Source organism: Chiloscyllium punctatum, chromosome 11 (genome assembly GCF_047496795.1).
Source record: "Chiloscyllium punctatum isolate Juve2018m chromosome 11, sChiPun1.3, whole genome shotgun sequence".
In the NCBI taxonomy this organism is placed as follows: domain Eukaryota; kingdom Metazoa; phylum Chordata; class Chondrichthyes; order Orectolobiformes; family Hemiscylliidae; genus Chiloscyllium; species Chiloscyllium punctatum.
Genome location: NC_092749.1, coordinates 63,447,034 through 63,461,562, shown reverse-complemented (window position 1 = coordinate 63,461,562; position 14,529 = coordinate 63,447,034). Strand labels below are relative to the sequence as shown.

Here is a 14,529-nt window from a genome sequence, read left to right as displayed (position 1 = left end):
AGCTTTGTTGGAGCACTGCAACAAGCCTGAGACAGAGATGTTTGCCAGAGAACAAGATAGTCTTTTGAAGAGGCCACCTCTTCAACTGGAAGATCAAGGTTTGCTTTGTAAACAGAACAGAAGTGTTCTGCGAGTGGTCATGCAGTCAGCACATGGCTTCCACAATGTAAAGGAGAAGATCACATGTGAGCAGACAATACGGTAGACTAGATTGACTGAAGTACAGTTAAAGCTGCTTTACCTGGAAGGTGTGTTTGGACCATTGGATCATGAGGAGGGAGGGAGTAATTGGGCAGGTGTTACATCTTCTGTAGTTGCCAGGGAAGGGGCTGTAGGGAGGGGTTGGGCATTGTTGGGAATGAACAAAGGTTGTACCAGAGTGTCCCAAAGGGAGCTTCTCTTGCAGAAGGCTGACAAGAGAGGGGAGGAGAACATGTGTCCAGTAGTGGCATCCTGCTGGATGTGGCGGAAATGGCGGCTAATGTTCCTCTGGATGTGGATGCTGGTGAGATGGTAGGTGAGGACAATGGCTGTGGTGGGAGAGAAGAGTGAGGGGGAGAGCTCAAGTATGGGAGATGGGTCCAATCCTGCTGAGTTCCCTTTAAGTACAGTGCTGGGAGATCCTTGGTTGAGGAAGAAGATGGAATTTCGGAGATCCCCTTATTGAAATTGGTATCATCAAAATAAATTAGATGGAGGAAGTGGGAGAATGGAATGAAGTCTTTTACAGCAAGTAAGATGTGAGGATATATAGTCAAGGTAACTGTGGAATCAGTTGGTTTGTCGTAGATCTTGGTGGCCAGCCTATTCTCCAGAAATGGAAAGTGATGTCGAGGAAAGGAATGGAGGAAACTTGTGCAGGTGCGAGTGGACTGGATGTTGGAAATGAAATTGATGAGCATTGCCAATTCCAGATGAGTGAAGGAAGCATTACTGATGGTATCATTATAAACTGGAGGAATGGTTGTGCAGAGGGACCGACACAGGACTGGCACAAGGAATGTTCCATGCGTCCACAATGAGATTGGCTTACCGGGGCCCATGCAAGTACCGATTGGCTACCCCTTTGACCTGAAGAAAATGAGAGGAATAATTCAGTGAGGAAGAGGGTGGTGGTTGATGTGGACAGTTCAGACCTTTTTTTCCAGGAACAAAGCTCCTTGTGCATGTAAATCCTGTATAAATGAATACGCAGGGAACAAACTGATCGTCCCAAATGATTTAAATTATAATAATAACAATTGTAACTTGAAACCACAATCACAAATGTCTTCAATTCATTAAAAACATTTTGATGGGTAAAGAATGATGTAAGTGGATATGAGTAAAACAGAAGCAGTTGAAAGAAACCATGTTTTTGGAATGAAGATTTCTTTACCCAGCACTGTAGCAGCAGAGATGCTGGTCTACCTTGAATTGAACGCTTGCACATTTCTGTTTCTGTGTTAGATTTCTCTGGTACTATTGATATTTGATAAAGAACTAACATCTGCCAAAAGCTGGGAAGTGACCAATTTAACATCTCAATTCACACTTTCTCAAAATAGGAAATTTCCTATATGAGCACTAATTGCAAGAGCCTGGGAGCCAAATGCTGCAGATTTCTCATTACAATCTGTCTACATGTAAAAGAAGTTTTTGTAAGAAATTGCAAACAATGATTGACTATTATACTTGAATCCAGTGTCTGAGCAAGGATAAAACCTAATTAATTTCATATCAAATAATTTCCTGCTACTTCCACAAGCTTATTAACAAATTCTGTTTGATAATGTTAACCTTAGAGGGCTGCAACTGGTTGGGAAAGTTCAGAATTGTGTATCCTGAAAATTTGTGATCTCATGAATTAGTAATTAGAAATTGAGATAGAGGCTCAGTGAGAGGTGGGAATGATTTAGCATTAGGTTTATTGTCCATATAAACTCACATGAGTCCAGTGAAAAGTTTTCAAAGACTCCACTTATGGCACCATCTCCGATACAAAGGTGCCTAGGTATTTAGGATCTTGGGAATAAATGAGAAAAATAAAGAAATAAAAAGCCACTAGACTGCACCAGGTCCCGCCTGCAGTCCATGCTGAACTCAACTCCTGGAAATTTTCTCTCACCGCTGCCTCAGGCTGCCTGTTCTCACCATGTTGGGATCACTCTCCCTGCAATGGCTTGACTCCTCTGCACTGCACAAACTGGCTGTCCACAAAAGGTAAATAGATTAAAGTAAAAATTTTTAAAAAGTGAAAGAATAGAAAGTAACAGCGGACGGAGCAGATGAGCTCAAGGCAGGAGTCTGTGTGCTGTGTTCTACTCCACTGCCATCTCAAGCAGAAATAAGGAACCCTGAAGCGATGAGCAATGGGGAGCTTTTTGGTTTTGATACTCACATACCTTAACCTAGTTTGCAGCAAGGCATCATAACTCCATGCTTTGCAACTTTACAGTCTTTAAAATTAGAAATGCTTGAGAATAAAAAGTAGAACAGGGAAATGGATAAACAGAGGCTGTTTCTCCTGACCATAAAGAAAATAGGGGTGACAGTGAGCATTCTGGCTTGAACCAAATCAGGGGAACACTTTTTCACTCTGCTTGTAAAATGGGATTCCAGTTCACACTGTCAACATACATGGCCATGTATCTCAGGCTTGTTGAGTATGTAAAATGTTTACATACACACTTTCATATTACAGATCAACATAATACATCATATAAATATGTGAACTTCATATATTAAATGTTACTGTGTTACTTTAAATGCTGTTTTGTTTTTGTTGGTGTTACATAAATTTTCAAGTATTAAAATAGGACAGTATTGGAAAATTTGGGAAGCCATGCACTTAACCAAAGGTTTCATAAAAAGAAAACCTATAGCTTGAATTTATGGAGGTGTTGGGGGGCCCTTATCTGCTGGATGGAGATTCACTAATCCCGAAACATCAATTTTCCTGCTCCTCGGATGCTGCCTGACCTGCTGTGCTTTTCCAGCACCACTCTAATCTTGACACTTAAACAGGAAAGGGCTGGCTATGACTATTTTCATGGATCAGTGCTCACAGCTGTACAAGACTTTGGACCCACATTTGTGGACCCGTACCACTATTTGTATCCACACCTCTAACAGCATCTTCACAACACCTATTCCAGTATCTGCACCTACATGTGTATCAGTAGTTGTACACAAACATGGAAAATAATCTTTACCCACACATGTACCAGCATCTATACCCACACCTGTACCATCTCCGTACCACACATACAAGAATCTTTCCCCAAGCTTGTACCAGTAGCTGCAGCCAAATCTTTAGCAATGTCTGTACCCAGAACACTACCTATGTCGACATTCATATCTGTACCAGTGCCTGCACGCTACCTGTTCCAGTAGCTACTCATACCTGTTACAAGTAGAGGTGCACTCATTTGTAGAAGAATCTGCACCCATGTCGACACAAGAATCTGTGCCCACACCATCATTTGCATCATTGCCCACACTCTATGCAAGAGTCTGAATGAATGATTTATTTATTGTTACAGATCTTAGGAGATACAGTGAAAAGTGCCACAATATGGCACCATTTTGAGGCACAAAAGAATGAAAACAAAGTACTTAAATAGAGTTCCTCTTCATTGGCTGGGGTCACAAATATGGCTTCAGGACTTTTGTAAGGTCCACACTCTGACCCTAATGCCACCACAAGTCCCTGCTCCTTCATCACTCAGCCATGCCATGCCACCAATTCCAGGAGCCCACTCATTGGGCCTATGAAGACAGGAATCCCTGCTGCACTGCTGAAACTGTTCCAGACTCCCTACAACATCAGGAAGATGAAGAAAAGAGTAAAAGACAAAAAGGAAAGAGAAAAACAAAGGTGCGGCCGGCCTTGAGTCTATCTTAGGCCTACTGTGACAATGCAGCCATCTTGAACAGCCGAGCTTGCTCTCTCCTCTGCACTGCTGGCCTGCTGTCTTGTGTTGCTGTTGCTGCCACCTCCGCTGCACGCTCTGTGCTACCAAGCCTGCTTCCCCAAGCCAAAGATGCCATAAAGGCCTTAAAATTAAAAAAAATTTAAAAGGAGCAAATGAAAAAAGAAACAAAAACAGCGGACAGAGGCAGATGAGCATGGACCAGGAGCTTGATTGCAGCGTTACTACTCTCCCGCAGCCATCTTGGTCACCAGTGCCAGTATCTGTACCCATCACCTTCTCCCTCACCTTCATCCGCCTATCGCTTTCCCAGCTACCTCCCCCAAACCCCAGCCCCCTCCCATTTATCTCTCAGCCCTGACCCACAAGCCTCATTCCTGATGAAGGGCTTTATCTCCTGCTCCTCAGATGCTGTCTGACCGGCTGTGCTCTTCCAGTACCACACTCTCGACTCTGATCTGCAGTCCTCACTTTCTCCCAGTATCTGTACCCATACCTGTACAAGAATATGTATTCACACCAGTATCATTATCTGTACCCATGTCCAACCCAGTATCTTTACGTACACCTGAACCATTAATCTGTACCCACACCTATTCCAGTATCTCTACCCAATCCTGCACCAGTACCTGCACTCACAATTGTACCAGTATCTATACCCGCACCTATCCAATACCTATACCTGTTGCACTGTCTGTACTCACACCAGTAACAGTAGCTGTATCCACACCTATACAAGAATCTTTACTCGGACTCATACTAGTGCCAGTGCCACATCTGTACGTGTATCTGTACCCTCACCTGAACCAATATCTGCACCCAATCTTGTACAAAAATCTGTACTCACGCCCTTATTAGAATCTACACCCACACCTGCACCAGTTGATGTACCCACATCTATCAGTATTCACTGCTGTACAAGAATCTGTAGCCACACTTGTGCAAGAATCTGTACTGCGCCAACACAGGCTTCTGCACCCACACCTATACTAATATTTTCACAGAGACCTATTCTAGTATCTGTGCCCACACATGTATCAATATCATTACTAACACTAATTCCAGTAACAGTACCTACATGTGTACCAGTGTCTGTACCCAGAATGCATAGCTGTACTGGTGTCTGGATGTGTAGCCGAACCCGCACCTATCTAATAATCAGCGCCCACACTTTGCCCAAGAACCTGAACCCACACCTGCACAAGTATCTTTGCCTACAGTTCCACACTCATTGCCTTCAGTATCTTTAGATGCATCTCATCCATTTCTTTGCTTTGTCAAGTACCAACAGTCTATGCAGTGTTTCTTCCTTATCAATTTTTAAACCCTTCTGGTGATAGAATCTCTTATGTCACCATGTCTTAGTTAGCATGTATCTTCTTGGTGAAGACAGATGCATGGTATTCATTTAATACATCAGCCATGTCCCCTGCCTCCATGCGTAAATCCCTTTTTTCGTCCCTAATCAATACTCCTCCTGGTTTCCTACTCATTGACTATTTAAATGCCTGTAGAAGACTTTGGGCTTCTCTTTATGTTGGCTGCCAGCCTTTTCTCATAATTCCTTTTTGTAACACTTAGTGCTTTTTCACCTTCTCTTTGATCCTCTTGCATTGCTTGGCTTGTAATTTTATCTTCTACCTGAAATCTGTCTTTAGCTCACTTTTCCTTTATTTTATTTTCTATTTCCATTTTCATTCAGGAAGCTTTGGATTTGTTTGTCCTATCTTTTCTTTTGAGAGACTGTACCTGAAGCATTTCCTCTTTGAAGGTCCATTGTTCAGTTGTAGTTTTTCTAGTTACCTTTCATTTCAGTCTATGCTGCCCAGCTCTATTATAGTCCCATTGCAGTTGATACCCTGCCAAATGATTTTCTTGATCATTAACCATTTTTATTCTCCCAACATCTTAAACCTAACGATACAATGATTACTATCTCTTAAATGTTCCCCCACTGACATTTGATCCACTGGCCCACCTTATTTCCAAGAACCAGGTCCAGCAGTGCAGCCTTTCTTGTTGTACTGGATATGTACTACTGTTGAAAATTCTTCTGAACACAATCTAGCAACACCAGCCCCTCATTATCTCTTACACTACCAGCATCCCAATCTATATTTGAGTTATTAACTTCTCCCATTGTAGGTACTCTTATTATGTTGGCATGTCTCTAATTTTCCTGCAGATTTGTTCCTCTACATCCTTCCCAATAGTTAATGGTCTGTAGGCTGCACTAAGCAATGTAATTGCAACATTTTTGTTCCTTAGCTCTGGCCAAATACATTCCAAAACCCTTGGAGATATTCTCCTTTCTCCAGCACTGTGTTGTACTCCTTAACCAACCTGCGATCCCTCCTCCTTTCTACCTTTTCTGAACATATTGTACCCAGTTTTGATCTTCCTTGAACCAGATTTCAGTTACCACCACAATATCATTATTCCACATGACAATCTGCAGCTGTAATTCCCCAATCCTATTTACTGTACTCTATATATTCACATATTTTATTATTTGCTCAATACTGACATTTTGCTCACACTTTTCCTGACAGAATATCAATCACATTTTTCTTTGTAATCTTTTCATGGGTACCAACTTGAAATATGTTAAAATTATCTTTACACATTTCTTTAGGTGTCTTTCTCTCTTCATACATGATGACATCCTAGACACACCACATGGCATAAATGATTTGCACATAGGCTTTTCAACTTTAATACAGAGGAGCATGGTTTCTTCTTACTTCTAAGCTCCTTTGTTGACCAAGAACAAACTGAAAGTATATTCCTGTGTTTAACACAGAGGGCACATTTCAGGTTGACAACCAGCTTCAAAATTATCCTCTTCAGTCACTTCCTCCATAACTGATTTTGCTACATCTAAAGAGCGTTGTTCTTTTTATTAGAGTCATTTTCTAATTTTTTCAAGAGGTGTGCCACATCCTGTGAACACATTCATTTTCTTCCCACTGGCACTTCAAAATTAGTGCATTCATTTTTCATCTCTTTTTTAGAATTTCCTCCAAATACTTACTTACTCTCTAATGCTCCTATTCATTTTCAATTTGTTGACTTCATTCAGCTTAGCAATTACTTTGGTCACTTCAGTTGCCTTAGGTTTGATACATGACTGTAAAACTTTATGACCACTTCACCTGGGCATTCTTCATTTTGGAATCTTTCCTCCATAGTTACTGATAGCTCTTAAGGCACTTTCAACTGCTTGCCAGCTCCTTATCCGATTTCTTAAAATTTCCCTTCGACAGTTTTAAAGATTGGATCAGCTTTTTCATACTGCACTTGAAGGGAGTAGTTACGTGACAGTATTGTCAATGTACTGATAATCCAGAGAACCAGGTTAATATTTTAGGGCCATGTGCTCGAATCCAATCATAGCAGATGATAAAATTTTGAATTCAATTAATAAATATAGATTGAAAAACTAAATTAATAATCACCATGAAACAACTGTCATAAAACCCATCTGATTCAAGTAATTCCTTTTAGAGGAGGAAAATCTGCTTTCTTCACCTGTTATAAAACCCATCTGATTCAAGTAATTCCTTTTAGAGGAGGAAAATCTGCTTTCTTCACCTGTTCTGGCGTATATGTGAGTCCAGATCAACAGCAATATAGTTGACTCTGCAGTGCCCTCTGAAAGAGCTTAGCAAGTTGTATCTAAATAAAAGGAATGAACCTAATTGGATCACTCCACATCAACTGAGTCTCTGGAAATGACAATAGTGCACAACCTTTTTGAGTCTGCAAAATCCTCCCTACTAACATCTGGGAGCTTGTATCAAAATTTGGAGGGCTGGCTCACAGACTAGTTGAGCAAAGTCATTCTCACGAAATCATATCTTGCACTGTCCCTGATGTAATGGCAGATTAGAATAGGGTTGGGAGGAAGTGGTTGTGGGCATCCTTTACATTTACTCTGGAATGTGTGAAATCTCATGGCATCAGTCAACTTGGTCAAAGAGCCTCTTGCTAATTATCATCTGCAGACCTGTGTCCCTTAGCTGATTAATCAGTGCTCCTCCACATTGAACACTATTTGGAGGATGCACTGAAGGTAGCAAAGGTTGTCTGGGTGGTGTCTTCAATGTACTCTGCCAAGAATTGCTCAGTTGAACCAATATTGACAAAGCAGGAGTGTTCTAAATTATGTAGCTATGAGCAGTTTGTGACCCTAAGAAATAGGAGTGGGAATAGGCCATCTCCTCCCCGCCCTGTGCCTATTCCACCATTCAAAAGCAGATTCAACAGTCTACCTGCTGTGTTTTCCCTGTAACCTTAGATTCCTCTACTGATGAAGAGTTTATCTATCTCAGCCCTAAATACACATGGCTCTCTTTTTAGGTGAGGAGTTCCAAAGACACTCAACCTTCTGAGAGAAGAAATTATTCCTCATCTCAGTCTGAAATTAGCACTCCTTTATTCTGAGATTGTCCTCTGGTCCTAGAGTCTTCCTCATAAGTGGAAACATTCTCTCTGTCTGCATTTACCCTGACAAGCCTGTTGAGAATCCTATATATTTCATTGAGATGACCTTCCACTCTTCTAAACTCTAGTGAGTACAGTCTTGACCTGTGTAGCCTGTGATCCTAAGACCATCCTTCATATAGGGGATCATCCGATTGAACTTCTTTGAACTGCCTGCAGTGAAATTATGTCTTTCCTTAAATAAGGGGACCAAAATTGCTCACAATACTCCAGATGGTGCAGTTACAATAAGGCTTCCTTACTCTTATACTCCAATCTCCCAGAAATAAGTGCCAACATTCCTTTAGCCTTCCTGATTGCCTGGTGCATTGTATGCTAGCTTTCTGTATATCCTGGCACAAGTACCCCCGGGTCCCTTTTGTGTTGTAGCTTTCTGCAGTTTTTATCCATTTAAATAACATTGATTTTTTTGTTCTTCCTTCCAAAATGAACAACACTGAAATAGTGGAAAAATTGTATTTGACCTATCTACAGCAGATGCTCTCTTAGCTCCTGACCTCATTACAGACTTAGTCCAAATATTGATTTTTAAAAATCTGAACTTGTAGCAGAAGAGCATGACTGCCCGTGACATCAAGGTAGTATTTGACCAAATGTGACCTCAAAGAGTCCTGACAAAACTGGAGTCAGTGGGAATTGGGGGAAAAAAATGTCTTTGGTTGTATTCATACCTATCTCAAAGGACAATGGTTATGGTTGGAGGATATAAATCATCTAAGTCCCAGGTCATGTCTGTAGGACTCTCTCGGGATAATGTCCAGTGCCCATTTTCAGCTGCTTCAATTTCCTTTTCTCCATCATAAGGTCAGAAGTGGAGATGTCCATTGTGCATTTATCAATGTTCAGCAGCATTCACTACTCTCAGCTACTGAAGCTGTCCATTTCTAATGCAGTAACATTCAGACTTAGGCTAAGTGACAAGATACTTGTTGCATTGGTATTCAAACTTTTGTTGCTTTTTGCAATGTAAAGTTCCATCATTCATCAGTTTGGGTTTTTAATTCTGAATTCAGCTAGCCACTATGGTTCATTGGCAACTCCTTCTCCTGTTTGAGCTGTTTTTCATAATATTTCATATATACTTCTGATACTTGATATTCAGCAGGTTTTAATTGAGAATCTATCAGGGTTGAATTTGCTTCCACAAGTTTATCATTCCAGCATTCAAGTGTTTTACTTCTGTAACTAATACCCAAGTATTGTCACCAGTTATGTTTCTCATTAGTGTTTCTCATTTAAGCCTCTCGTACCAAAAGTTGATTCTCTCCACTAATCAGTTTTTCTTTAGCAGAGCCTAGTTCCTCATTCTACCTTTTGATATCTTGCATTTGTGGCATTAGATCTTTTCTTATTCTGGGGAAGCTGTTAATCAGTTTAATTCGGTCTACCACTTTAAACTTGGGCTGCAGCTACTGCACAATTGAGAAACATTCCAGAATAATACTCCTGCAAAATCTTAGCTTTCATAACATCAGCTAGCACTGTTGGAGATGCTGAGAATTTACACCTGCCAGATCGTTACTTTGTATGAAATCCACATCTTCAATGGAGAACTAGGAACAATTCCCACAGTTACTTCATCAGTTAACCTGTTTATTTTGTACAATAGTTATTTCTCTTCCATCAAGCCATCTGGAATGCAAATTATATCAACTACCAGCAATGACTGATTTGTCCAAGTAGCTTTCAACCTGTGAATTTTTTTTAACTTGTATTGTTGAAGTAATGTAACACTTCTGCCTTCGAGGCAGAACCTGGCTTACTGTAACAGTATTCAAGGAAGAATTTTCTCGTCTATCCTGAGTAGCATCCCCATTCTAACAGGTTCTGAGGGAACATACTTCACATGCATCATTGTTACTAATACCCGTTTCTTTTTCTGGTGCTTAATTGTTTCAATACTCCCTGAAGCATCCGTATTATTTCCATTCATTTATCATTACACTTCCAACAACTTGCTTTTACAATTTCTGTGTTAGAGCAATGTAAACATACTTGTTTCATAACATTACTTTCGTTCTTTGTGCTATCCATTGACTTAAGCCCATGTAGTCTAAGCTTTTCTTTAGCCTGTACATGTTTCTTAATTTTTCCTCTCATTAAAATTCTCATTTTCTTTTCGATTGTTGCCTTCCCACAACCACTACTTTTTATGGGGTTCATATTCAGACCTCTCCAATTCTCTTTCATGTTTTCTCCTTTTTCCTGTTTCCAGCTGCTCCATGTGCTGTTTAGCCAGCTCAAGCTGTGTTCCACTTGGTTTAAACTGTTCTTCCAAGTCATATGCTATGCTATTACCTCAACTGCATCTGCTTACCTAGCCCCTCATACCTGTAACTTTTGTGGTAAATCTTCCCTGTACTATCTCTGTGACTTTCACAACTTTCTTCAAGTGTGGTAACCAACATTGGATGCAATACGTCAAGTCCTCACTGAAAGTTGAAGTTGCATTCCTAAAAGTAATTGACTTTAAGTGAATTTAATTTTCTTATTGAAACCAGTGCAAAAAATATAGCTAGATTTATATGATCTTCCTTATAAGGAAAAAAATTATATCATGTAATTGAATTTTACATTGAATTTAGCAACATAGGAATTTAGCAATTTTTTTCAGTATAAGAGAAAAGTAACTTTCTGTTAAGTCAGTCCAGCTCACTTTTGCCCAAATCTGCTTCCTATGCAGCTGCTCCTGGTCCATCCTCATCTCTACAAATCATCTTCCTCCTGACCCATCTTCCAGTAGCCCTGCTTCCCTTGGTCTCAAATTTGCAGCCTCTTTCCCCCTCTCCAATCTTCCAATTTGTAATTTCTTCCCTCTCATACACGGCACTGTCACCTTGTATTCTTTCTAAGCACTCTGCCATGCAGCCTCATCCCCTTCCTGAATCACTCTGAATTGTGGCCTCTGTCTCTCTCTCCCTGACACATTCGTTCACTGCTCTGTTTCCTGAACTTAGATTCCCATTCAAGATCCCAAGCTAGTGCCGCAGCTCTGCAGTTGTGAAGGTGTTAATCCAAATGGTGTTAGTCCACTAATCTGTGGCTATTATAACCCACATTTTTAAAAAACTTACTGCCTCATGCTCCTGAATCCTTGCTGTGTGTGCACACCCCTGAGACGTGTACCACTGGAAAGAGGCAGAAGGAGAAGCTTCAAAATCACTTTTCTTAAAAAAAACACACAGATTATAACAACTGCGGCTCAGCATCTCTGCATCATTGGGGTTTGCATCGAGCTCTGGTATCCGACTAGGAGGGTTGAAGAAGGGAAGAGGCCACACACTGAATGATCAGGCAGAGGGAGAGACCGCAGGTATGGAGGTCGAGGAAGAGGAGAACTTGAAAGTCAGATGGTTTGGCACGGAGAGAGGGCAGCAGGAACCATTCGTAATAGCACTAATCTGATCTTGTGATGCTCAATTAGAGCACAAGCCCTATCAACTTGGCAAGGTTAAAGCAAACAATGTTAGACATAGGCTACAACTAGAGTAAGATACATCTAACTAGAGTTTTAATTTCCTTAGAACTTGCCCTTTTTTTTTGTACTCCTACCAATTCTTTACAATCTCACATCTCTCATGCCACTCTGACTGCTTTCTCAAATGTCCTAACACCTTTAAAGATCTAAGTAATGAACACACCCACCCCAGTTTTGGAAAAAATAGATTTGTCCCAAGAACTTAGTATGTGTTCTGCATTTACTGTATTTTTGTATCAGATTATCAGCAAACTGTTTTAAAGCATAGCTGAGAAAACTTCTAATTAAATCATTTTCTATGTTGATGTACAACTTTCAGCAGGTATAAACTTCTGGAGTCCAAACTTGAAAGCACATTAAAAAACTCTCTTGAAATAAAAGAAGAGAAAATTGCCAGTCTTGAAGCACGATTAGAAGAATCGTCAAATTTGAACCAGCAACTACGTCAGGAATTAAAGACGGTAACTTTTCAACAAATTAAACAGCAGCATTTCCATTATCTACTGTTCTAGTAACTGCAATTTAAGAATAGAAATTCTCAAAAATTAGAGCTGTTTTAAGATTTTTAATCAAAGTAATCTTAAATATGTGTTTTACAAATGAGTGTTTAATATATCCTTATGGAGAAGGAACGGTATCACATCCAAATTCCCCTTCTAAGTAAACCATCCTGACTTAGACTTATGTACCCCCATTGTTTCTGGTCAAAATCCTTGAACTCCCTAACAGACAGCTTTTTGGAAGTACCTTCACCACCATCTTCTTTTTAGAGCCGTAAGAGATGGTAATAAATGTGTACTTTGTTCATGATACCTATATCCCAAGGAATAATAAGTTACAAAAACAGAAGTAGCTGGAGAAACTCAGGAGGTCTAGAAGCATGTATGGAAAGAAAATATAGTTAAAGTTTCAGGGTTCTGAAGAAGTGCCACTGAACCTGAAACCTTGTCTTTGCTTCTTTCCACAGATACTGCCAGACCTGCTAAATTTCTCCAGCTATTTCTGTTGTTGTTTTAGATTTCCAACATGCACAGTTCTTTGTTTTTTGAATAATATAAATTAAATTTATATTTTGTAGAGTGTTTGAATGCTACCTAATAGAGCTTTTAAATACTGCAAGCCGTGATTAAGTAAGGTAGGGCAAGTGACTGAGGTGTCAGTAGGAGAACACTTTGGGGCAAGTGATCATAATTCTATTAGTTTTAAAGTAGTTATTGAAAAGGATAGAACTGATCAAAAAGTTAAAGTTCTAAATTGGAGTAAGACCAATTTTGGTGGTATTAGGTAAGAACTTTTAAAAGTCGAGAGAATGGTGCTAGAAAAACACTGCAGGTTGGGCAGCATCTGAGGAGCGGGAGAATCGACATTTCGGGCAAAAGCCCTTCATCAGGAATGAGGCTGTGAGCCAAGGGGATGGTGAGATAAATGGGAGGGGCAGTGGGGTTGGAGGGAAGGTAGCGAGAGTACGATAGGTAGATGGACGTGTGGGCAATGATGTTAGGTCGGAGAGGAGAGTGGAGTGGTTAGGTAGGAAGGAATATGGACAGGTAGGACAGGTCATGAGGGAGGTTGTAGATAGGATAAGTGGGGGGGAAGGGAAATGAGGAAACTGGTGAAATCCACATTGATGCCAGGGGGGTTGTGTCCTGAAGCGGAAGATAAGGTATTCTTTCTTCAGGCATCAGGTTGTTAGGGAGTGGCGATGGAGGAGGCCTAAGACCTGCATGTCTTTGGCGGAGTGGGAGATGGAATTGAAGTATTTGGTCACGGGGAGGTGGGATTGGTTGGTGTGGGTCTCCTGGAGATGTTCTCTGAAGCGATCTGCGAGTAGGCTTCCTGTCTCCCCAATGTAGAGGAGACAGCATTGGGAGTAACGGATACAGTAAATGACGTGTGGAAGTGCAGGTAAAACTCTGATGTGGAAGGCTCCTTTGGGACCTTGGATGGAGGTGAGAGGGGAGGTGTGGGCGTAGGCTTTGCAATTCCTGTGGTGGCAGGGGAAGGTGCCGGGGTGGGGGAGGGTGAGTTGGTGGGTGTCATTGACCTGACGAGAGAGGGAATGGTCTTTACGGAAAGTGGATAGGGAAAAATCTCTCGTGGTGGGGTCCGTTTGTAGGTGGCCAGAAATGGTGGAGGATGATGCAATAGATACGGAGGTTGATGGGGTGACAGGTGAGGACTGGGATTTGGGGGGGGGGGGGGGGGGGGAGAGGTCTGTTCTTGTTGCAGTTGGAGATGTGGGGTCGCAGAGGTGCAGGAAGTGGATGAGATGCAATGGAGGGCATCAGCAACCACGTGGGAGGGGAAACTGTGGTCTTTGAAGAAGGAGGCCATCTGGTGTGTTCTGTGGTGGAACTGGTCCTCCTGGGAGCAGATGCAGCAAAATCGGAGGATTTAGGAATAAGGTATAGTGCTTTTACAGGAGGCGGAGTGGGAAGAGGTGTAATCTAGGTAGCTGTGGGAGTCGGTGGGTTTGTAGAAGTTGTCAGTGTTGAATCGGTCACCTTTGGTGGAGATGGGGAGGTCCAGGAAGAGAAGGTTGGTGTCTGAGATGGTCTAGGCGAACTTAAGGTTGGGGTGGAATATGTTGGTGAAGTTGATGAACTGTTCAGCCTCCTCGTGGTAGCACGC

The 14,529-nt window shown here is 41.3% G+C and overlaps 1 protein-coding gene across 9 annotated transcripts in view; it reads left to right on the top strand.

Moving 5' to 3' along the window:
- Window positions 1–14,529, top strand: part of LOC140483049 (girdin-like) — a 376,157-nt gene that overhangs the window by 210,424 nt on the left and 151,204 nt on the right. For 7 of the 9 annotated variants that reach the window (XM_072580957.1, XM_072580958.1, XM_072580956.1 and 4 more), the window contains exon 17: window positions 12,218–12,359. In XM_072580957.1, coding sequence (XP_072437058.1) covers window positions 12,218–12,359 — 142 coding nt within the window. The remainder of the gene's footprint in view (window positions 1–12,217; window positions 12,360–14,529) is intronic. The other 2 variants (XM_072580953.1, XM_072580950.1) reach the window with 1 other exon arrangement.